The sequence below is a fragment of the Catharus ustulatus genome, chromosome 27, assembly GCF_009819885.2.
Source record: "Catharus ustulatus isolate bCatUst1 chromosome 27, bCatUst1.pri.v2, whole genome shotgun sequence".
In the NCBI taxonomy this organism is placed as follows: Eukaryota; Metazoa; Chordata; class Aves; order Passeriformes; family Turdidae; genus Catharus; species Catharus ustulatus.
In genome coordinates, this window is record NC_046247.1 from 4,170,825 (window position 1) to 4,194,628 (window position 23,804).

Genomic DNA, 23,804 nt, shown 5'->3' on the forward strand with positions numbered 1-23,804 from the left:
CAGGGTGCGGAAGAGCTCCTGCGGCCGAGCTGAAATCCAGGATTCTGACCGGGCAGCGACCGCGGCAGCGCCAAACGAGATGAGAAACAACATAAACACATGGTTGTTTAATGGATGTAATTAGTGTCAGCTCTGCAGCTCCCGCAATGGGCAGGGTGTGGGTGGCTGAGAGGCTGGACATGACCCCAGAGGTGCCCTGGGCTGACCCCCAGCCTGGGCAGCAGCTCCAAGGGGATTCTGCAGCACCTGGAGCTGCTCCCAAAATCGCGGTGTGACCCCGGCCCCTCCCCCACCCCACCCTCACACCTGGCCCCTCCCCCACCCATCCCTCACACCTGGCCCCTCCCCCACCCATCCCTCACACCTGGCCCCTCCCCCACCCCGGGCCCGAGCCACGCCCCTTTCGGGACGCTCCTCCCGACCAATCAGATCGCTCCGGTCACGCCTCCTCTCTATGACCTCACAATGGACGCCAGCTTGATTCTCGACTCCTATTGGCTGTGGCCAAGAGGGCGGGGCTCAGCCGGGGTATATAAAGAGGCCGGTGGGCTGCTGTGCCCCAGTTCGGGATCCGGAGCAGCGGCGGCGGCGGCAGAGGGAAACCCCCCCCCCCCCGCCCCCCCTAGTGCAGGGGGAGAGGGGCGCCCTTGCGTCAGATCCACTCTGAACCCTGCACCCCACAACGAAGGGCGCGGAGACCCCACCAGAGACTCCTCCGCTCCATGGAGACCACCCCCACCCACAACAAGGTAAGCAGGGACAGAAACCACCCATGACGTGAGCACTCATGGGTGGAGGACGGCGTAACCTGAACCCCCAACCCCCCACAGGATGACGTCGGAGATGGCCCAGCCCCCCCCATAGCAGAGGAGCGACAACGAAGGGTGCGGAGACCCCACCAGTGACTCCGCTCCATGGAGACCACCCCCACCCACAACAAGGTAAGCACGAACAGAAACCGCCCATGATGTGAGCACTCATGGGTGGAGGATGGCATGACCTGAACCCCCAACCCCCCACAGGATGACATCAGAGCTGGCCCGGCCCCCCCATAGCAGAGGAGCGACAACGAAGGGCGCGGAGACCCCACCAGTGACTCCGCTCCACAGACACGACCTCAACTCTCACCAAGGTAAGCACGAACTGAGACCACCCAGCCCCCACCAGTAATGAGAAGTGGACATGTCCTGACCCCCCCAACCCCCCACAGGATGACGTCGGAGATGGCCCAGCCCCCCCCCCACATAACGGAGAAGTGGCAACGAAGGGCACGGAGACCCCACCAGTGACTCCGCTCCACAGGCACAACATCAACTCTCATCAAGGTAAGTATGAACCACAAACACAGACCACCCGGCCCCTTCTCAGTAATGAGAAGTGGACAGACACGTCCTGACCCCCCCATCCCCATGCAGGATGACATCAGAGATGGCCCAGCCCCCCCATAGCAGAGGAGCGGCAACGAAGGGCACGGAGACCCCACCAGTGACTCCGCTCCACAGACACGACCTGAGCTCACACCAAGGTAAGCATGAACTGAGACCACCCAGCCCCCACCAGTAATGAGAAGTGGACAGACACGTCCTGACCCTCCCATCCCCACACAGGATGACATCAGAGCTGGCCCGGCCCCCCCACATAGCGGAGGAGCAGCAACGAAGGGCGCGGAGACCCCACCAGTGACTCCGCTCCACAGGCACGACATCAACTCACACCAAGGTAAGTATGAACCACAAATACAGACCACCCGGCCCCCTCCCAGTAATGAGAAGTGGACAGACATGTCCTGACCCCCCCATCCCCATGCAGGATGATGTCGGAGCTGGCCCGGCCCCCCCACAGCAGACGAGTGGCAGCGAAGGGCTCAGAAACCCCACCAGTGACTCTGCTCCACGGAGACCAACCCAGCCCACACCAAGAGACCACTCAGTCCCTCCCACTAACAGGAGAAGGATGGAGATGACGTGACCCTCATTCCCACAGTGGGCGAGAACAGAGATGATCCCGACCGCTCCTCCCGAGTAGAGGTGAAGTGACAACGAAGGGCGCGGAGACCCCACCGATGACTCCGCTCCACAGATGTGACCTCAACTCACACCAAGGTAAGCACGAACTGAGACCACCCAGCCCCCACCAGTAATGAGAAGTGGACAGACATGTCCTGACCCCCCCATCCCCACACAGGATGACATCAGAGCTGGCCCAGCCTCTCCACAGCAGACGAGTGGCAGCGAAGGGCGCGGAGACCCCACCAGTGACTCCACTCCATGGAGACCAACCCAGCCCACACCAAGGTGAGCATGAACAGAGACCACCCAGCCCCTTCCCAGTAAGGGGGAGGAGGATGGACATGACCTGACCCTCATCTCCACACCAGCCTAGGGTGGAGACCATCAGGCCCCTCCATCCCACAGGAGGACCGAGGCAGCCCGGCCGCCATCCAGTGGAGGTTAGGAGTAGACCTGCTACCTCCTTAGTTGGGGGACAGAGAAGAACCCAGACCTCCCCAATTTCAAGGCTGAGGACAGGATGGCCTGGTCACCACCCACTAGGGGTGGAGGCTTGGAGTAAATCCCAACCCCTCTGTAACTGGAGGAGGGAGAAGCAAAGGATCCCTTATGGTGAGCAAGGTGAAGATGCCGAAGAAACCCCAGCTCCTCCATAGCGGAGGATGGAGATGGTCTTGGCCCCCCTAAGTGAGGTGAGGACGATGGAGGCCACCCTGTGCCCCCAAATGGAAAGATGAGACTTCAAAAGATCAGACTGACAGAGCCCCCCCAGCACTCTTCCAGGGTGAGAAGGATGGAGACTGCTGGAGCTCACCCCAATTAAAGCAGGGAGATGGGGGCTGGGGGATTCTCAGGATGTCACCCCCATTAAAGGAGAGAGATGTGGACCATCTGACCCCCACAGTTATGGGAGGAGGATGGAGAGGAAGAGTGATAAAATGGAGAGTGACCTTCCCTGGGCCTCCTCAGGTCTGCCATAGTTGGAGAGCCCCCATAACTCACCAGCATGAGAACAGACAGCCCAAACCTCCCAAACATTTCCCAAAGCCTGGCTTTGAACTGAGCATCTCGGGGACACCAGCCAAATTCAGATTACCAGAAATCAAAATCAACAGCCGATAAGGGAATTGGGCTCATAATTTGGCTCGTAATTTGGCATTTGGCTGCTGATAATTTGGCTGAGTTTGACTCTCCCAGCAAAGCACTTGTGATGAAATGCAATCAAACTGCAACCCCAGGGCAGGGAGCACCAGACAGCCAGAGATCACTTCCATCCCTATCACACTCAGGGAAGTGATGGCCAGGCTTCAAGGCTCCAATTGTTCTGTGGGTAAAGAGGCACAGAGACACCCTCCTGAGTCCTTCTAAAGTGTCCTCCAGCTTGAGATGGACAGAGATCTTGAGCATCTCCTGGGATCTAGATGAAATGAAAATAAAAACTGACAGGAATCTAACAATGCATAACAGGCTTGGACTGATTATTAAAGTGTGAATGAGGTCAAATCTAACGAGTGGTATGAGTTTTGTTTAATGGTAAATGTCAGGTTGAGGGAAAGAAAATGGGTGGGGGGCGGGAAGCAAGAGGGTGGCAGTGAGATTAAAGCAGAAAAATCCAGGGATGATTCTCAGCTCAGCTCTGAGCTTGGCTTTTTGGATTCGTTCTTCTCCCTCAGCCTTGTGCTGCCAGAATGGGCAAAAAGTCCTTCCTGGCACTGGCTGAGGATTTAGGAAGGGACTGGAAGTGGGGTGGGGGTTAGAGTTGGAATTGGGGTTGGGTATAAGGTCAGGGTTAAACGTGGGCTTTGGTTTAGGGATTTGGGTTTAGGAAGGGGCTGGGTTTGATGTCAGCATTAGCCCTAACCCAGCCCCATTTCTGGTCCCAAGCCCACAGGGAGGCAGGGCTGAGGGTCCTAGCCCCATTTCTGGGGTGCCCAGACCCAGGGGGAGGGATCTCTGAGGGTCCCATCCCCATTTCTAGTGCTCCAAGGCCTATGGAGGGGGGTCTTTCTGTTGGAAACAGGGATCCTCGGGAGTTTTGGGTCTACCTGTTGCCTTCCCGCTTGTAATAAAGGGTTGTTATTTTTTCACTTTCATCTCTTCGTCTTCATTTCTTTCTGAGGGCGAGGGATTGTTTGAATCCTAAAGGAGGGTAACTCAGACCATTAAGTTCTCCTGTCAATTTTCTCTTACACCGAGCTGATGACAGATTCATCATGTGGCTCCATGTGTGGGGGTCCCAGCCCCATTCCGGGGATGCCCAGGTGCACGGGGCGGGTTCTCTGGGGGTCCCAGCCCCATTCCGGGGATGCCCAGGTGTACGGGAAGGGATCTCTGGGGGTCCCAGTCCCATTCCGGGGATGCCCAGGTGTATGGGAAGGGATTTCTGGGGGTCCCACCCCCATTCCAGGGGTGCCCAGGTGTACGGGGCGGGGTCTCTGGGGGTCCCAGTCCCCTTTCTGGGATTCCCAGCCCCATTCCGGGGATGGCCAGGTGTACGGGGTGGGGTCTCTGGGATTCCCAGCCCCATTCCGGGGATGCCTAGATGTACGGAAAGGGATCTTTGGAGTCCCAGCCCCATTCCGGGGATGCCCAGGTGTACGGGGTGGGGTCTCTGGGGGTCCCAGTCCCCTTTCTGGGGGTCCCAGCCCCTCTCTTGGCGCTCATTTCTTGCCCCGCCCCACGTGGGCGTGGCCATAGCAATAGGGCTCAAGGCAGGGCCACGCCCCCTCAGCGAGGTTCCCGCCCCTTCCCGGAGCTCTCGCGAGAGTTGGTGGCGCGGGCGGGTCCCTCAGCGCCGCCCGGCCCGGCTCGATCCGCTCTCAGTCCGGCCCCGCTTCTCTCAGTCCCTTCCCTCAGCCTTTCCTGTTTCCCCCAGCACTTCCCTCTCCCTCAGTCCGCTTCCTCAGCCCTTCCTGCTTCCTCAGTCCGCTCCTTCACCCTCCCTTCTCCCTCATTCCGTTCCCTCTCCGCTCCCGCATCCCGGCCTCTCTTCCTTCCGCCCGCTCCCTCAGCCCTTCCCGGTCCCCGCTCCCTCTCCCCTTCCCTGTCCCTCAGCCCATTTCCGCTGCCCTCAGTGCATTCCCGCTCCTCTCACCCCGTTCCAGCCCTGCCTGCCCCGTCTCGCCATGAGCTTCCTCTTGTGAGTGTCCGGGCTGCCCTGAGGGGAGGGTCCTGAGGGCGGCCCCGAGGGGCTTCAGCGGAGGGAAAAGGGCTGTGGGGAGAGGCTGGGGGAGGTTGTGGATGGGGGAATGATTTGAGGAGGGATGGAGGGTTGTTCTTTGAGGTGGTTGAGGAGGGGAAGGATTTTGGGGGAGGCTCTGAGGATGCAGTGGGGAGGGATTCGAGAGGGGAGTGCTGGGCTTTGAGGGGAAGGTTTGGGGACTTCAGGAGCTGGGGACGGCACAGGAGGGTTCTGTGGGGAAGGTTTGAGTGGAGTGGTTTGTGCTTGGGGGGTTCCTGAGTGTGTGTGGAGAGTGAAAACCCTTGGAAGGAATCATCGGGAGGGAATGTACAAGGAAGGGTTTCCTCAGCTGTGGGGAAACTGTGACAGGACCTGAGGACGCTTAGATTGGATTTTCGGGGAAATTTCTTCACTGCAAGGGTTGGAAAGGCTGCCCAGGGCAGCGATGGAGGGAGTGCCCATGCAGAGGGTGTCCCAAACACGGGTGGATGTGGCACTCGAGGAACGGTGACCATGGGGATGGTGCCACACTGGACTCGATGATCTTGGCAATCTTTTCCAACCCATACCCATCTCATGATTCTGTGGCAAACTGGAAATGCTTCTCCCCCTTCTCAGTGGGAGCCGCTCTTCGAAAACATTCAAGCCAAAGAAGAACATTCCAGAAGGATCCCACCAGTATGAGCTCCTCAAACACGCCGAGGCCACGCTGGGCAGCGGCAACCTGCGGCAGGCCGTGATGCTGCCCGAGGGGGAGGACCTCAACGAGTGGATTGCTGTCAACAGTGAGTCCTCTGAGAGAAGGAAAACCCCAAAATTTATCCTCAAGCAAACCCCTGAATTGCCCAGGTCAGGGTAGCTGAGGTGGGATAAAAGCAGCGGAAGCAGGGCCCACGTCAGGGGGGTGTTGTGCAAGGAGGAAGAGACAAAGCTGTACCAAAGCAGCACCGTTGTGGTTTTGGGGTGGGTTTTTAGCAGGTCAGGCTCACACAGGGGATTTTTTGGTTTGTGAATGGTTATTTTGGAGTTAGAAAATCAGCACCATGGGCTGTAAAAGCTGCAGTATAAATGATCCAGAGAGACAGTGGAGCTCCATTTCCCCCAAACTCCAGGACTGTGGAGTTTCCTTTTTTGTTTTCTGTTTTCAGATCCAATTTGGTTTGAGCAGCTGCTTCAAAGCCTTGCCCTTTGCTTCTTTGGAGGTTAGAGAGGGAAAAAATAATTTTGAGCAAGGAAGGTAGAGATTCAGGCCAGGAAAGTCTCTCCTGTATTACTAAACCCATCAGGTTTTTGAGGAAGCTAATCCCACTTTTTCTATGGAACTCTAAGTGGAGCTGAGGGTGAAAAATCCAAATCAATCCAAATCCCTGGGTGGCTGAGATGTCTGGAAGTCAGGTGGTTTTGCCGAGACTTTGGTGGGACACTGACAGGAAGCTCTGGGAGGTGCTGCAGCCTCGCTGTGCTCACACCTGGCTCAGCCCAGGGCGCTTTCCCTTCGCAGCCGTGGATTTCTTCAACCAGATCAACATGCTGTACGGGACCATCACGGAGTTCTGCACCGAGAGCAGCTGCCCTGTCATGTCTGCAGGGCCCAGGTGAGGGCCAGGCAGAGCTGGAGAATGGATGGGACGTGTCCAGGTGGGATTGAGGTGCCACATTTTGCTCCTCTGCTGTCATTTATGGTCACTCCATCTGGGTGTGTCATTTCTCTCATCCTTCCCTGTGTCTGGAAGCTGGTGAGAGGTCTGGTTTAACTGGGAGGGACTGGTCTTGCTGGCAGTCTGAAGGAATCCTGGAATGGTTTGGTTTGGAAGGGACCTTAAATCCCATCCAGTCCCACTGTCCCAGACTGGCCTGGGACACTTCCAGGGATGTGGTGAATTATCAGGAGGCACATTTAATCAGCTTTTAATTTAATTTAATACTTAAATTTTCATTTTCTAATGTGGCACTGCTCTGTGGCAGGTTGGAAGAAGAGAGTGAACCCTTTTTGGGGCCACCTGGTTGATTTTAGGTGTGAATTCCTGCAGGGATGCCAGGGGTTGGTCCTGCACTTGTGCATTTTGCCAGGGCAAAGCCACAGCTGGGAATCCTCTTTGGGAGGTTGCCAAGGCTCTCAGTTTGAGCCCAGCACCCTGTGGGTGCTGTGGAACTCTCCTACTCTGCAGGATCTGCTCTGCCAGTTCCTGCCTCTATTTTTGGGGCCGTTTCCTGTCACAGCTTCCTGCCCGGGTGAAAAACAGAGAAGGTTTTGCTGCTTTTCAAGGATCCTGTAAAACAGCTCTGAGAACAGGGGGCTGTGTTGTTGTGGGATGATCCCAGAGGCTGTGGGACAAATCTTGTGTGACCCAAATTGATGGATCTGAAAGCCACAGAGGGGAGTTAATCCAGGGAGGGGGTGATGGCCCTGATGCTCCTTTGGTCAGCTTTTGGTGTGTTTTAAGGAAATGGTGATGGCAGAGGAGGCTGCCACAGAGCTGAGGAGCATTTTTAACATCTGAGGGGCACTGTGGATCTCTGGGAGCAGGGACAGGATCTGAGGGAATGGCTGGAGCTGTTCCAGGGCAATGTGGAATGGAGATCAGGGAAAGGTTCTTCCCCCAGAGGCTCCCCAGGGAATGGGCACATGCCAGAGCTCCAGGAGCATTTGAACAGCACTGCCAGGGATTGCTGGGGGTCTGTGCAGGGCAGGACTGGATTGATGATCCCAGTGGATCAGGATATTCCAGAATTCTGTGATTTTTGAGCCTGAAACCAGAGGGGTCAGCCCTGACCGTTGAATCAGGAAACCCAGATAAGCCAAGCTTTGCTCTCCTCAGCCCTGAGCGGCTCAGGCATTGCTCCTGGGATCAGGGGGGAAGCCCAAAGCCTGAAATCCCATTTTTCCTGTGGGAGCCAGGGCTGAATCCCCCTCCCCACAGGTATGAGTACCACTGGGCCGACGGCACCAACATCAAGAAGCCCATCAAGTGCTCGGCGCCCAAGTACATCGATTACCTGATGACGTGGGTGCAGGACCAGCTGGATGACGAGACCCTCTTCCCTTCCAAGATTGGTGGGTGCAGCCTTGTGCCCTGGGACAGCCCCTCCTGGCTGAGCCATCCTCTGATCCATCTGTCCCTGCCTTCCAGGCGTCCCCTTCCCCAAGAACTTCATGTCGGTGGCCAAGACCATCCTGAAGCGGCTGTTCCGCGTCTACGCCCACATCTACCACCAGCACTTCGACTCGGTGATGAGGCTGCAGGAGGAGGCTCACCTCAACACCTCCTTCAAGCACTTCATCTTCTTCGTGCAGGTGAGCTGGGAGGGATTGCACCTTCCCTCTTGGCTTTTGGATTGAAATCTCCAGGGTGTCTGGTGGTAACACCCAGCTCTCCCTTCATACCCAGCTGAGCCCTTTGTGGTGTTGGGCTTCCGTGGGGTTTGGGTTTTTTATGTTGGCTGTAAGTGCTCGAATTTCCATCTGGGGTTTTAATTACCAATCTGCAGCAAACAAAACCAGAATTGGAGAATTCAGAGGGTTTGTAGCTTGGGAATTGACTTGAAAGGAACAGCACCAGCACCTTTTTCTTTTACTTTCAAGCCTGTTCTGTGACTTGCTGTACACAGCAACGTGGCAGAAGTTTTGTTGCAGAAGAAATTGGATTTCTCCACAAGGAACAGGAGTGGTGCTGGTCCCAGGAGCCATGTGCAGGGTGACACTTTACAGCTTCCTTCCCTTCCTGTGTCTCCTTTTCTCCTGCAGGAGTTCAGCCTGATAGACAGGCGGGAGCTGGCTCCTCTGCACGAGCTGATTGAGAAGTTGGGCTCCAAGGACAGATAAAACCCCCCAGGAGGACCCTTCTGGCCGCTCCTTTTCTGCTTCTTCAGCCACCTCCACGCTTGGCTCCAGAGACTGGACAGCACCGAGTGGCCTCAGTGCTGCTACGCAGCCCCTGCTGGGCTGGGCAGAGGTGGAGCAGGTTCTGTCCTGCACTGGAGCAGCTTCTGCTCCAGGTGCTGCCCACAGCTCCTCTCTGGACTCTCCAGCCCGAGAGCGCGCCCGGAGCGGCTCAAGCTTATTTTTGGAAGCGCTTTTATTTTTGTTTGGTTGTTTTTGGGTTTTTTTTTTTATAAAAGAGGTGCACTTTGGCCCAGAGCCTTAAGCTCCCCGTGGGGGGTGAGGAGAAGTGCCTGGCCCCAGGGTGGGCTGTCCCTGTCCCTGGGTAAGAGGAGCAGCTCTGGCTGTCCCACGGGTCCCTCCTGTGTGGCAAAGGCAATAATAATAATAATAAACTTTCTTCCTGCTCTTCTTTCAGAGCTAGAGGGGCTTCTCTTCTTCTGTGCTCCCTGGGGCCCTGATTGAACACACAACACGGGGTGGGATTCACACCCAGGGGGGCAGCCCTGGGCCCCTCCTGGAGCACTTTATTGGTGCTGGGAGCAGCCTCAGGGCTTGGGGGCCGAGGTGAAGATGCGCAGGCCGTGCATGTGCTTGATCTCCTCGCTCAGGGCCTGCAAGGCAAGCACAGCTCTCAGCACAGCCCTGGGCTGGGTGGGCCCCACACTGAGGGGCTGCACCCTCAGCCCCAGGGGACTGGAGGCTCTGGGATAAGATAAAAAGTGCAGTCACACACAGAATTCCCGGTGCTGCGTGTGCACAAACCACACCCTGCGGGGGTTATGCAGCAAATCCAAAGAGTATGGGGACCCTGCACAACTGCCCAGTGCTGTTCTGCCCCCAGAGGGTGCTCAGACACTGCCCAGGCTCCCCAGGAAATGGCCATGGCCCCAGAGAGCCAGGAACGTTTGCACACTGCTCCCAGGGTGGGGTTTTGGGGTGTCTGTGCAGGGCCAGGATTGATGGGTGCCTCACCCCCATTCCAGCTGCTCCTGCTCCCTCAGCCATTCCCTCTCTCCCACCCCGTGCCCCAGGGCAGCCCCCAAAGCCCCTGACCTGGTTCACCATCTGGTGCTGCTGCACCACGCGCTTCTCCCGGAACTCCTCGGACTCGATGTGGATTTCGTACATGGCACCACAGCCTCCTGCGAAATTCCAGTCGGTTCAAGGCAAAGCTCGAGCCAAAGGGTGGCACCTCTGTGCCCTCACCCTCCGGACCCCGCCCCTGCCACACCGCGGGGGTGTTTGAGGACAATCAAAGTTTTTCCTTACCTGAGATATCCACCACCTTGATGGCCGATGCCCGCGGGAACTTCTCCCGCAGCACCCGCGCCAGGCGCGACTCCCCGTCCGTCTGAGAGGCGAAACCGCGCCAGGAGCGGCAGCGCAGCAACAGCTGGGGGGCGAAACCGGCCTGAGGAACCCGGGGGGACCCCAAAAACACAGGGGAAGGGAAGGGAAGGGGAAGGGGAAGGGGAAGCTGCCGGCACTGAAGGGGAGGCACAAGAAGCTGGGGAAAATTAGGAGATTAGGGTGAACTGGGAGAAGGAGGGATGGAAACGGGAGGTGCCATCACCGGTACCGTGAGGGAGGGAGGAGGATTAGGAAGGGGATGAAATCCCCTTCGGGCGATGGAAACGGGGCTGGGGGGGCTACCTGGAGGGACACGGCGAAGAGCAGAGCACCGGGAGGAAAGGGGGGAAACCGGGAGACTGTGGAGAACGGAGGGAAGGAGAGATGGAAACGGGAGCCGCCTTTCACCGACACCGGCACAGCGGCTCCCAGGGTGGGGGACAGGGGTGAGCGCGGCTGGGGCACCTCCCCCACAGCGGGGCCCGGTGGCCGCTCACCGTGACGGGGCGCGGGCCGCGCTTACCGGCACCGGGGGGGGACACACAGAGAGGGGACGGGCCGGGAGGGGAGTACGGGCAGAGGGACAAGGGCCAAGGGCAGAGGGACACACAGACGCGGGGACTGACGGACACTCACCGGGCCCCGGCCCAGCCCCGCCGCCGCCATCCCGGGGCGCGCGCCGGGGTCACCCCCGGCTCAGCCAATCAGCGCGCGCCGACCGCGGCAGGGGCGGGGCCAGTGCTCGCTGCACGAGCGCCCTCTGGCGGCTCGGAGGACCCTGGAGTGTCAGCCCCGAGGGGTCCCCTCCTGGCCCCTGAAGAGTCTCACCCTGACCCCACAAAGAACCTGATCCTGACCCCACAAGGAGCCTCATTCTGTCCCGTCCTGACCCCATAAAGGGTCTCACCTTGCCCCCACACAGGGCCCCTCCTCACCCCCTTGTGCCCTTAAAGAAGGTTCTGTCCTGCACCTCTCCTCATTCCCATATCCAGGATCCCATCCTGACTCCATCCCATCCCCACCCCCATCCCCATCCCCATCCCATCCCATCCCATGGATCCCATCCCATCCCATCCCATCCCATCCCATCCCATCCCATCCCATCCCAATCCTGCTCCCCATTCCCACACTCAGATCCCCATCCCGCCCCTCTCCCCCTCCATTCCAGCCCCATTCCATCAGGAATTCCACATGAGCCTTGTGTTGAGTGCAAAAAATAAATATAAAATTTATTAAAACACCCACAATATTTTAAAGATATCAGGAATAATACAGCCCACGGCCCCGTGGCCGCGCCAACTCAGAATAAAATACAAATTAAAAAAAAAAAAAAACAACAACAGAACAAAAAGAAACAAAACCAAAACCAGAGGGGAGGATCCAAACTTGCAATTTTTAGGCATCCTAAAAAATAAATTTACTGAAACACTGGGGGAAAGGGGAAGAGAAAAGAAGGTTAAGGGGGGAAAAACAACACAAAGAGGCGGAAAAGAAAAAGGGAAAATTATACAAAATAAAATTATCAGCATAAATTTACTGTCCTAGAAGTATCTACAGTTTAATACACATTAATCCTATTGCCTTGAGACATGGGAAAAAAATCTACCGGTCCTCAATCCGCCCCGGAAAAAAACTTCATTTCAAGTAACCACAGTCCCGAGCCGACCAAGAAATCTTCAAGTGTGAATTTTTCGGAGCCGCCGGGACACCCCTGCGGTGTCTCCCCCCTCCACCTGCCGCTGTCCCATCTCGATTATCCCAAAATAAAAAAAAAAAAAAGCCCAACAAAAACGCCGAAACACCCGCTCCGCCGCCGACCGAATTCCCAAATCCGAGAAGAAACGGCGCTTTTGATTTTTCAGTTTGGAATGACCACCTCTTTTTCCTTCGCGCCGCGGTGCAAAAACAAAACAAAACAAAACAAATTTTTAAAAAAATCCCACCGGCCAAAAAACCTCCTCGCTCCTGGAATTAAAATGAGGCTGAAATTCCGGCGGTTTTGTAAATCCCTGAAGGATGCGGAGAAATGAGGAAAAACCCGGGCGGAAAGGGAAAAAGAGGAGGGCGGAAACGAAGAGGGGGAAATGAAGGAGGAAACACCACTGCGAAAGGATCCCTGATTTCGGAAAAGCTTCACCCCGGACTCGCTGGCGGGGGCTGGGGAGGGGCTGAGGTATTTGCCTGGGGGGGCGCGGGGGGGAGGAGTAGCACCAATAAACCCCAAAAAAAAAGTTTAAAAAAAAAACAAAAACAAAAAAAAAAAAAAAAAGAGAGGGAAAGGGAAAAAGAAAGAGCCGGGCAGAAGCGGGATGGGTGAGGTGGGGAGAGGATGAGAGCGAGGAGCTGCGGGAGCGCGGGGCTGGGCCTGGGCAGGGCGGGGCTGGACACGGGCTGGACACGGTGATGGACACGGGCTGGACACAGAGATGGACACGGGCTGGACACGGGCTGGACACAGAGATGGACACGGTGCTGGAAACAGATGGACAGGGGCATGGATGCAGTGCTGGACACGGACACAGGTTGGACACGGTGATGGACACAGAGATGGACACGGGCTGGACACGGTGATGGACACGGGTTGAACACAGAGATGGATGCGGTGCTGAACATGGGGCTGGCACGGGGGTGGTGCTCTAGGGGAGCAGTGCCAGAGCCAGGCCTGGCTGGGGGTCTGTGCGGTGTCATGGGGGTGCCCCAACAGCACCGAGCTGTGCCCGTGCAGGGTGGGCAACCACCGTGTCCATGCTCTGTGCCCAACCACCATGTCCATGCTTTGTGCCCAACCACCGTGTCCATGCTTTGTGCCCACCCACCATGTCCATGCTCTGTGCCCAACCACCATGTCCATGCTTTGTGCCCAACCACCGTGTCCATGCTTTGTGCCCACCCACCATGTCCATGCTCTGGGCCCAACCACCGTGTCCATGCTCTGGGCCCAACCACCATGTCCATGCTCTGTGCCAACCACTGTGCCCATGCTCTGTGCCCATGCTCTGGGCAACCACCATGTCCACACACCATGTCCAAGCCCCACGGCCGAGCGCTGTGTCCACACACCCCGGCTCAGCACCATGTCCACACACCTGTGGCTGAGCACCGCGGCCGAGCACCACATGGACACACCTGTGGCCAAGCACCATGGCCGAGCCCCACGTTCACACACCATGTCCAGGGAGTGTGGCCAAGCACCATGTCCACGCACCGTGCCTGAGCACCAACATCAAGCACCATGCTCAAGCACCATGTGGTCAACCACATCATGCCCAAGCGCCACATCCAAGGACCATGGCCAAGCACCACAGCAGAGCACCGTGCCCAGGAACCATGGCCAAGCACCAAGTCCATGCACCAGGTCCAAGCACCAAGCAGAGCATCCATGTCCATGTGCCACGTCTGAGCACCGTGTCCACCTACCACGTCCAAGCACCATGTCCACAGTGTATGGCTGAGCACCACATTCACTCACCATGTCCACTCACCATGTCCACACAGTATGTCCACGCACCATGTCCACGCACCATGTCCACTCACCATGTCCACTCACCATGTCCATGCACCATATTCACTCACCATGTCCACTCACCATGTCCACTCACCACGTCCATTCACCATGTCCATGCACCATGTCCACTCACCATGTCCATTCACCATGTCCATGCACCATGTTCACTCACCATGTTCACTCACCATGTCCATTCACCATATTCACTCACCATGTCCACACACCATGTCCACACACCATGTCCACTCACCATGTCCACTCACCATGTCCACGCACCATGTTCACTCACCATGTCCACTCATCACGTTCACACATCATGTCTGAGCACCACGTCCGAGCACCACGTCCACAGTGGCATGGCTGAGCACCATGCCCGAGCACCATGTCCATGCACTGTGTCCGTGCACTGCGGTCAAGCACTGTCCACATGTCCTGGCCAAGCACTGTCCACACATCATGTTCACACACCACAGCTGAGCACCACATCCACGGTGCATGGCTGAGCACCACGCCCGAGCACCATGTCCATGCACCGTGTGTCCACGCACTGTGGTCAAGCACCATGTCCACTCACCATGTCTGAGCACCATGTCTGAGCATTGTGGTCAAGCACCATGTCCACTCACCATGTCCAAGCACCATGTCCATGCACTGTGGTCAAGCACCATGTCTGAGCACCATGTCCATGCACTGTGGTCAAGCACCATGTCCACTCACCATGTCCAAGCACCATGTCTGAGCACTGTGGTCAAGCACCATGTCCATGCACCATGTCTGAGCACCAAACACAGCAGCACCATGTCCACGCACCACGTCTGAGCACCGTGCCCGAGCACCATGTCCACGATGCGTGTCCAAGCACCACGTCCGAGCACCACGTCCATGCACCAATGTCCGAGCACCATGTCCATGCACCAATGTCCGAGCACCACGTCTGAGCACCGCAGTCAAGCACCATGTCCATCACATGTGGCCAAGCACTGGGACCGAGCACCACGCCCACGCGTCACGTCTGAGCACCGCACTGAGCACCACGGCCAAGCACCGTGTCCACAAGGTGTGGCTGAGCACTGTTCCTGAGCACCACATCCAAGTGCCACATTCATGACCTGCGGCCAAGCGCCACGTCCATGAGCTGTGGTTGAGTACCACGTCCATGAGCTATGGCTGAGCACCACGTCCATGAGCTGTGGTTGACCACCACGTCATGAGTTGTGGTTGAACACCACATCAATGAGCTGTGGCCAAGCACCACGTCCATGAGCTGTGGTTGAACACCACATCCATGAGCTGTGGCCAAGCACCACGTCCATGAGTTGTGGTTGAACACCACATCCATGAGCTGTGGCTGAACACCATGTCCATGAGCTGTGGTTGAACACCACATCCATGAGCTGTGGCCAAGCGCCACGTCCATGAGCTGTGGCTGAACACCACGTCCATGAGCTGTGGTTGAACACCACATCCATGAGCTGTGGCCAAGCGCCACGTCCATGAGCTGTGGCTGAACACCACGTCCATGAGCTGTGGTTGAACACCACATCCATGAGCTGTGGCCAAGCGCCACGTCCATGAGCTGTGGCTGAACACCACGTCCATGAGCTGTGGTTGAACACCACATCCATGAGCTGTGGCCGAGCACCATAACCGAGCACCATGTCCACAATGTGTGGCCGAGCACTGAGCCTGAGCACCAAGTCCAAGCACCACGTGTACAGTGTGTGACCAAGCACCGTGTCCGAGCACCACACCCAAGCACCACACCCACTGTGTGTGCCTGAGCACCATGTCTGAGCACTTATGTCCACAGGCTGCGTCCGAGCACTGCAGCCAAGCACTGTGACCACACACCTGGCTGAGCTCCTATCCAAGCACTGAGACCACACACCTGGTTGAGCACCCCGTCCGAGTCCTGCAGCCGAGCACCATTGACCACACGCCTGTTCTGAGCGCTATGGGCGAGCACCATTGACCACACACCTGGCCAAGCACCATGACCACACCTGGCTGAGCACCATGACCACACACCTGGCCAAGTGCTATGGTTGAGCACCATGACCACACCTGGCCGAGCACCCTATTCAAGCACCATGACCACACACGTGTCTGAGCGCTGTGGCCGAGCACCATGACCACACCCGGCTGAGCCCCCCGGATTTTCACCTCATCCCGGGACCACACCCGTGCCCGGACCCGCAGGGAACGGCTCCACCTCGGCGCTGGCCGGCGGCACACCTCGGACGCGGCACCTCTTTCAGTTTGCATAAACCCAACCGGCTCCCAGCACGCCTCGAGCTGTCGCTCCGGAATAGTAAACTTCCTTCTCAACGACATTGCTTAATTTTTTTTTTTCTTTAAATCTTGGTTCCTTAATTTGATATATACATTAGTAGCACCTCAGCGAGATGGAATCAGGCAGAAGCGTGATACAGTTTGTTAAAACACCATAGCACCGTTTGTATTACAAGATTTCATTAATAAAAATATGCCTTATAGAACCCACAAAGCGTACTCCAGTATTAAAAGGAAAAATCAGCAATTGAGGCACCTCAGGGATTCTGGTTTCCTTCTCCTTCCCATGCCTCATCCCAAGAGCATCGAGATGGGGGGGGATCCAAATTGCATCCCCCGTTTCCTGCCCAAGGCAAAGCATCGCGGCCAGAAAAACCAAAGCGGGACGAAGGAGCCGGTCGGGGCTCCCCGTGCCAAGCCCTCCCTGGGGCTTCTACCGCAGGTGTTGTTCTAGCACCATTGTGGCCACGACCTGCTGCAAAATCAGGTCCCCACATCGCACTCATTAAAAACATCCCTCCCCCCGAGCTCCGTGACCCTCACGGCTTCGGCACGGGGCGGGACGAGCGCGGCCGCCGGGATGGGTAAAGGGAAAAGATTTTGCTTGGAAACAGCCTCTCAGCAGCAAGGGGTAAAGAGCTGTGCATAGATTTCGAGTTTGTGTAGAAGTCTGAAGCGTGCGAATTTGTAATGACTGAGAGTTGAGGTAGGTTAGACGTTTATGTAGTGTAAAAACGTGAGACTGCAGCAGTTCTCGCTCCCCGACCCGCGGCGCCGGCAGCTCCCTGCTCTCCCGGGCTGAACCCGCCGGAGCCAACGCCACGCCCGACTGACCCCTCCCTGCACCGAAAAACCTCTGAGCAAGCAGGACTTAGACAGGTTACACGGACCATCGCCTTCTCTGAGCGCTCCTTCTCCTCTTCCAAGGCACCCCCGTCACGCCAGCCAGAGACCCCGGGCGACGCCAACGGGGCCGGCACCCGAATCCGGCCCCGGATCAGCCGGGTCCCCTCTCCGCGTCCCGAACCACAGCGACACGGCGGGGCCCCGGCATCGCCCGCGGGCATCCCTAAAATCTGACTTGCCGTCGACTCTTACAATCCTGATATGCTATTGGGTATTTGTAAGAAAAGCGGGAATAGCTCGTTGAGTTTCCTTGTCAAATATACGCGACTTTACAGATTACGGTTAAAAAAACGAACAAAAAAAAAAAAATCATTAATGATGAAGGACGGACAAAGCATGTTAAATATTCTGCCAGTATTTACAGTTCTCCCACGATAATCTTGTTTAAAACATACTGCTTCAAGTTGGGGGGAGTGGGGGGAGAGGAAAGAGGGGAGTTGTTTGCTTTTTAAGTTTCGCTTTCTTTTTTTTTTTTTTTTTAATCTAGGTGAAAGTGCTTTTAAAAAAATTTCTTTCCCTATTTACAGGTTTAAAATCAGACCACGTAAATGTTCAGGCTGTTTTACCGAGATCCTGCTGATCCGTGCCCGTGCGCGAGGGAAGGAGGGTGACAGTAAACACGAGGTGATCCCGCACGGTGACGGCGTCGGCGCTGCCTCGCTGGCTCTCCAAAAGGCACCTCAAAGTGCAAAAGCAACGACCCCTCCCCACCACGGGGATGCCGGCCCCCGGCTCCGGCCACGCCGCGCTCCCGGGGAGCCGCGGGGCAGCTCGGCCGCGCTCCGTCCGTCCCGGCGCGGCTCCGGGGCCGGGCGCGAAGTCTCGGCTGAGAGCGTTCGAAAAGCACCACGCGGTTGTCGTCGTTGCTGGGTTATTGGTTGGGTTGGGGTTTCATTTCATTTTTGTTTTTGTTTTTGTTTTTTTTGCGGGAAGAACGGTGATCCGTAGGAAGGAGGGATGGCACCCGGGGAGAGAAAGAGCACCGAGCCACGGCAGCGCTGGCCGCGGCTCGCCGGCACCGGCGGGGAAGGCGGACCCGGCGGGGTTTGGCCAGCCAGGTCTTGGGATTTGCTCTTCCCAGAGCCGATTGCACGGAGAAAGTCCCCCGGAGACGGAAAGCACCAGACTTTAGCAACAGTGATGTACAGAGAGCAACACTCGCTATTCACAGTTTGGGGTTGGTTTGTGTTTTTTTCCTGTTTTTTTCTATTTTTTTTTTTCTTCTGTTTTTGTCCCGTCGGCTCCTATGGAGACGCCGCCGCTGCCGCTTGCCCTGGGGCCGTGGGCAAAGGAGCCCCAAGTCCGAGCCCGAGTGCAGCCCCTCGGCAGCAGCATTCCCCAGCCCGGACGTGTCCTGAGGTCTCCGGCACCAGGAGAGACGCCGGCTTGCTCTGCGGCGGCAGAACCGATCCTGCCGGAGGCGAGGAGCTGAGCAGAGACGCGCCGTCCCGGGACAACGCTGCCTCCCGTTGCTGTGAGAAAGGACTCCTCGAGCTGCAAAATTGGTGTTTTTAGGTCCTTGGAATAAAAATAATCGGATGTTCAGCATGTCCAGCTGACGGTAAAGCACACGGTCCCACCAGCCCCCACATGGCAGAGCTGGAGGGAGTCACCTCTTGCCTTTAAGCTGGTTTGGTGTTCAGGTTGGTTTGGATTCATGATTAGGGTGGTTTTTCAATGTTGGCTTCTCTTTCAAAGATCAGCTTCGTCGTTGTCATCAGAGTACAAAATAAAATAAAATCAAATCCAACAAATAGGCCATTTTAAGTGGAATTAAAAACCTCTCCTTGCGAAAGGATGCTAGGAAATTCATCCGAGGCTAGATTAAAAAACATGGAGATATAAATATGAGATTACCTAAAATCATCAAACAGCATCGTTCCTCTCGGGTTTTTTAACCAAGTTTTGCTTGGTTTGCCAACTCCTCGCCAGGCGCAGCTCTCTGACAGCGTGAGCCCACTCCAGCTGCGCTGCTCCCGAGCGCACGCGTTGGGTTCATTTCCTATGCGTTGGGTTTTTTGTTTTTGTTTTTTTTTGTGGTTGTTGTATTTCGCTTCGGTTTTGTCTATTTACTTTTGTTTTCTTCTCCCCCATGCCTGAGGAGAAAGCACCACGAAGCAACGCCGTCTCCGGCGCTGCTGAGGGTTGAGGTAAGATGGGGCCACGGCGGTCACCTCCGTCTCAAATCCAGCGGCTGTAGGGGCCCGTCACCTTGGTGTAGGCGTAGGAGGACACAGTGATGGCGGAGTTGGTGGGGATGGCCACCGCCTGCCGCGTGGGGACAGAGTCCCTCCTCTCCTTGCTGGGCGCCTCAGTCGCCAACGCGCCGCCCCACTTGCGCTTCTTGGCAAAGGCTTTGGCGTCCGGCGGCAGCCCCAGACGCGCTGCCTCCTCCTGCCGGGCCCGAGCCCGCTCCGCCAGCTGCTTCATCTTGGCCTCCCACAGCGCCAGGCCGTGGTTGGGCTGGTTCAAGTTCTTGTGTTGGTAGAAGACGAGGGAGATGCGGGTGGGGTGGCAGCGGTTGGGTTTCTTCAGCGGGGTGGTGGCGTGGAGCTCGCGGCGGGCGCACTCGATGAGGATGGAGCCGTGAGCAGGCGCCACGGCCACGCCGCCAATGTTCTCATCCAGGAAGTTGTGCTCACTGTCCGACCACTCCTCTTCTTCTTCTTCCTCCTCTTCTTCCTCCTCTTCCTCTTCCTCCTTCACCGCCTTCTCCGGCAGATCCTCCTCCAGGCCAAAGGGGTCCCACGGTTTCTCCCGGCGGGGTCCTGCGGCCCCCTTCTCACCCACCGCTGCCTCCCACGGCTTCTCTGGCAGCCCTGGGCTGGGTGCCGGTGTCCTCCGCTCCTCCGCCTTCACGGAGCCCCATGGCTCCTCGGGGAAGCTGGGGAGCCCTGGCAGAGCCGAGCTGAACCCCAGTGACCCCAGCAGGCTCGGGGTGCCCGAGCCCGCCAGCGCCGTCTCCCCCAGCTTGCAGGGGCTCCAAGGTTTTGGCAGCAAGCCCGAGCCGTGCGCCGCTGCCGGCGCCGGCTCTCCCGCCAGGACGTTGGACCACTGCTTCTCCGGCGGTGGCAAGCGCACGGCAGCATCGAAGGCGCTCAGCTTCTCCCGCCCGCCCGAGCCCGGCGTCAGCGCGCTCCACGAGTCCTCGGCCGTGCTAGTCCTCTCGGGGGAAGCCGTGCCCCGGGGTGCCTTGAAGGGGCTCCACCGCTGCTCTGCTGCCGTGCCGTGCGCAGGGACGGCCGGCAGCGTTAAGCCAGTGCCGGGCATGGCCGCAGCGCTGGGAAGGGGCTCGATGGTGGGCGGGGGGTCTGGAGGCTCCTGCTTGATGGGCCGGCTGCCAAAACAGTTCTGTGCAAACGATGATGCCTCTTCCGAGCCCGAGCTAGTCCTGTGTGTCCCGGCCATTGCTGCCGCCGCTTTCTGCTGGTTGGCATAGCGGTTGGCTCGCTCATAGGTGCGCTGGTGATGGTTTTTGCTCCGCACGCTGTGTGGGATGGGCTCAGGGAAATTGGTGTTCCCGTAAGGGTGGTTGAGGTTCTCCTGCAGCGCCGAGACGTCGGGCTTCTTCTCGTAGCCATTGCTCACCCAGCTGCTCCCACTCCTCTCAGGTGCCCCATAATTGAGAAACTGTGAGGGGAACACGTGGTTGCTGGAAAAGCCGTAATACCCGAAGGAGGGAAGCGCGAACTTGGAGTGAAACCCGTTCACGGAAGGCAGATTGGGCTGTGCATAGTAGGAATGGTAAGAGTAAACACTGTTCATGCTGTACGGGTCGGAGGGCCGGCAGCTGCCCAGCACCGAGTAGCTCTCCACCACCGCGTTGCCGTTGTACTTGAAGGCGTTGTAATGGCTCTGGGGTTCCACCTTGATGGAAGGTTTCAGCGGTTGCGGGGGTATCCCGCCTTTCAACGCCATACCTGTGGGACAGCACACACAGCTCCCATGACCTGCCGGCTGAGAAAGTCACCGGAGGGGAGCCAGGACCCAAAACTGTCAGCCAGACTCAGAAATCCCACAGTGACAGGTCTGCCAGCCAACAGCAGAGGTTGGCATCACTCCCCATGACCTGGCGCACTGGCATCGATTCACACCTTCGTGAAAACCCAGGTGGCACAGAGATGCCACCCAGCACCACAACACAGCAGCCCAAGAAAGTGCCCAACCACATCCCCATCCCCTCACATGCTTTCTGGGCAGCTCAGGGCAGCAGGACCTCACCTCTGCCCTTGTTACCTGCATTTGGCTGGAGCGTGGGGAGCTCAAGTGCTTCCTGCTTGATCTTCTCTGGCGTCATCAGCTTCTCTTTCTGCAGTTTCTTCTTCTCGGCAGCAGCTCTCCTGGCTTCCAGCTGCCGCTGCCGGCAGGACTTGGCAGGCTCAGGCAGCTTGCGGACCTCGCGGGGGAAGGACGTGAGCACCTGGATGGCCCCGCTGCCCACCTTGGCGTTCTGGTTCTCCTCGCTGCCGAACTCATCCGTGCTGGACATCTTGTAGAGGGGGAGGACGTGCAGCTGCTCATCTTCAGGAATTTTCCCCACCACACGATTGTCTTCCTTCGTCAGCGTGCAGACCTGGCCAGAGCAGGTGCTGTCAGTGGAAGGCTGATGGATGCAGCCTGTGCTGGACAAGCCAAATCTCCCACTTCTTCCCCACGCTGACATGAAGCCACAACCAGCCTGGCATCTCCCCAGTCTGCTCTGGTCCCCAGTTGCTATTTGGAAACCTCCCACAGGGTTTGGGTTGGACAAAAGTACGTGCTGGTCCCTGTTAGACCTGAGCAGCTCATGTGAGATGTGCCCACATCAAAGACCTGGAGTCATGCAGGAGGGACAAGGGGGATGGAGCCCTTCAAACAGGAGCATCCCAAATCAAGGGGGTGCACCTCAAAAAGCCCTGCCTGGCACCTGCTTACCACAGTGCAGCCGTTGTAAAGGTTATGCTGGTCCTTGTGAGCATGAGCACAGAAGTCCATGCATGCCGTCACCCCCGAGAACGGCCTCCCCTCCTTCAAGCCCAGCCGGCAGTCGATCGCTACATCCTCGTTGGTGACCTGTGGAAGGAGGAGCTGGTTACCCAAAATCCCCCAACACCACCACCCTGCACCCATTCCAGCTGTGTGGCAACCATTGCCAGGGGATGGGATGACCAGGACCTGGTTTTGGTAGGCTTGCGGCGCCAGCCTCTTGTAAAGTGGAGCAACCTCGGTGGCCAAGTCCTGAAAGCTTCTCCGGAGCAGCTCTTCCTGTGCAGGGAAAAGAGGAGGATGTTACCCAGGGGTTTCAGAGCCCACAGACACCACATCAACACTTCCCACCATATCCACCACAGCACAAAGCACACGGTTTAAATTCCTTGTGAGGATTTGGTTGTTCAACCTTCAGCCTCATTGTCTGTTGTGCTTTCACTTCCTCGACCCTCTGTCTCTTCCCTGGGATTTCTGCAGAGGCCCCATTCTCCTCCTCATCCCTCTAGTCTATAAAAAACCCCACAAGGAATCCCATTCTCCTTCGCTCCAGCCACATCACCCACCTCTTTGGGATTATCTCCCACCAGCCTGAACTTGCGGGGAGTTTTGCTGCGGGCATATTTGCAGCCGTTGAAGTACATGCTCCAGGAGCAGCCGAAGGAGAAGGAAGCACCGCAGGTGTTGGGGTCCTTGCCTTGGCACGCGCAGGTCCGGCTGCAGGGGGGACACAGAGCAGGAGCGTCAGCCACCAGTGCTGCGTGGTGCCGGCAGCTCTGGGAACGGGAGGGAGCCCCGCATCCCGTTCCACATCCCATTGCTGCATCCCATTGCTGCATCCCATTGCTGCATCCCATTAATGCATCCCATTCCTACATCTCATTCCCACATCCTGTTCCCAAATCCCATCGCTGCATCTTGGTCCCTCATCCCATTCCTGCATCCCATTCCCACATTCCTACATCCCATTCCCAAATCCCATTGCTGCATCTTGTTCCCATATCCCATTCCTACATCCCATTCCTGCATGCCATTCCCACATCCCATTCCCACATCCCATTCCCACACCCCATTCCCACACCCCATTCCCCACCCCGTCTCCCCACCAGGCTGTGCTGTGCTGGCAGTGGGACTCACTCGTCGTTGAGGCCGCAGCGGCGGCTGGTGGGGTTGCCGTACTTGGTGAGGGTGTCGGTGAGCTCCTGGTACAGCGTGTCCCCCAGCGTGCGGGGGATGCCCTCCCAGGCCAGGATGAGGATGATGATGACGGCGTTCTGGCAGTGGTGGCCAGCCCGGTGCCGCACCAGGCACAGCAGTTTCTCCTCTTGGTTGTGTCTGCGAATCACCTGGGAAACAGTGGAGTCAAGTCAGACCCCTCCAATAAACACCTCCAGGAGTGGGGAGATCCCACAGGCGGGTCCTGGATGTGCTGGATGCCTTCTCCAGTGCCCTGTGGGTGTGTGGGGGCAGAGCTGGGCATATTCCCGTGGCTGCATTCTCCTGTGTGCTTTGGGAGGCTGGGGCGAGCTGCTGGCACCGGACACGCCGTTCCACAGGTGCCGAGGCTGGGGAAGCCACAAGGAGTTTCCCTCACTTCCTCCTTTCCAACCAGAGACTGAGCAGCCCTCCCCTGCCCACTGTGGCCACACCAGCCTGGGAATCCTGGTCCCCAGGCATGGAGGAGACAAGCTCAGGGAGGCTGCAAGGGGGATG

General features: G+C 57.5%; 5 protein-coding genes across 11 annotated transcripts in view; 2 read left to right on the forward strand and 3 right to left on the reverse strand.

The window, feature by feature from the left end:
• The first annotated feature begins 369 nt into the window (after window positions 1-369).
• Window positions 370-4,102, forward strand: LOC117007985 (wiskott-Aldrich syndrome protein homolog 1-like). 7 transcript variants are annotated; one of them, XR_004420231.1, is made up of 7 exons: window positions 616-749; window positions 831-941; window positions 1,023-1,132; window positions 1,416-1,525; window positions 1,608-1,719; window positions 2,185-2,294; window positions 2,378-4,102. XR_004420231.1 is itself a non-coding variant. In XM_033081479.1 (3 exons), exons 1-3 carry the CDS (start codon window positions 466-468, stop codon window positions 1,213-1,215), a joined length of 399 nt encoding a protein of 132 aa, XP_032937370.1. In that variant the 5' UTR covers window positions 370-465; the 3' UTR covers window positions 1,216-1,320. The 7 variants fall into 7 exon arrangements, 1 of the variants encoding a protein (XP_032937370.1); XR_004420232.1 differs by having other exon boundaries at window positions 2,415-4,102; XR_004420233.1 differs by lacking the exon at window positions 1,416-1,525.
• A 708-nt stretch (window positions 4,103-4,810) lies between these two features.
• Window positions 4,811-9,489, forward strand: MOB1A (MOB kinase activator 1A). The gene is made up of 6 exons (XM_033081445.1): window positions 4,811-5,148; window positions 5,809-5,975; window positions 6,692-6,785; window positions 8,112-8,245; window positions 8,322-8,485; window positions 8,936-9,489. The coding sequence occupies exons 1-6, from the start codon at window positions 5,135-5,137 to the stop codon at window positions 9,011-9,013; spliced, it is 651 nt and encodes a 216-aa protein (XP_032937336.1). The 5' UTR covers window positions 4,811-5,134; the 3' UTR covers window positions 9,014-9,489.
• A 61-nt stretch (window positions 9,490-9,550) lies between these two features.
• Window positions 9,551-11,105, reverse strand: BOLA3 (bolA family member 3). Its single transcript, XM_033081446.1, has 4 exons — window positions 11,060-11,105; window positions 10,343-10,466; window positions 10,127-10,215; window positions 9,551-9,684 (listed from the first exon to the last, which is right to left on the reverse strand). The coding sequence occupies exons 1-4, from the start codon at window positions 11,087-11,089 to the stop codon at window positions 9,619-9,621; spliced, it is 309 nt and encodes a 102-aa protein (XP_032937337.1). The 5' UTR covers window positions 11,090-11,105; the 3' UTR covers window positions 9,551-9,618.
• A 3,069-nt stretch (window positions 11,106-14,174) lies between these two features.
• LOC117007846 lies at window positions 14,175-17,485 on the reverse strand. Its single transcript, XM_033081266.2, has 2 exons — window positions 15,932-17,485; window positions 14,175-15,816 (listed from the first exon to the last, which is right to left on the reverse strand). The coding sequence occupies exons 1-2, from the start codon at window positions 16,260-16,262 to the stop codon at window positions 15,134-15,136; spliced, it is 1,014 nt and encodes a 337-aa protein (XP_032937157.1). The 5' UTR covers window positions 16,263-17,485; the 3' UTR covers window positions 14,175-15,133.
• Window positions 17,486-17,571: 86 nt separating this feature from the next.
• The window catches only part of TET3 (tet methylcytosine dioxygenase 3), a 28,120-nt gene continuing 21,887 nt past the window's right edge, over window positions 17,572-23,804 (reverse strand). Inside the window, exons 5-10 of the mRNA XM_033081265.2 lie at window positions 23,229-23,437; window positions 22,658-22,808; window positions 22,281-22,370; window positions 22,041-22,178; window positions 21,363-21,699; window positions 17,572-21,046 (exon numbers count right to left, since the gene is read on the reverse strand). Of these exons, the coding sequence (XP_032937156.1) occupies window positions 19,308-21,046; window positions 21,363-21,699; window positions 22,041-22,178; window positions 22,281-22,370; window positions 22,658-22,808; window positions 23,229-23,437 (2,664 nt within the window). The 3' untranslated portion in view covers window positions 17,572-19,307. The remainder of the gene's footprint in view (window positions 21,047-21,362; window positions 21,700-22,040; window positions 22,179-22,280; window positions 22,371-22,657; window positions 22,809-23,228; window positions 23,438-23,804) is intronic.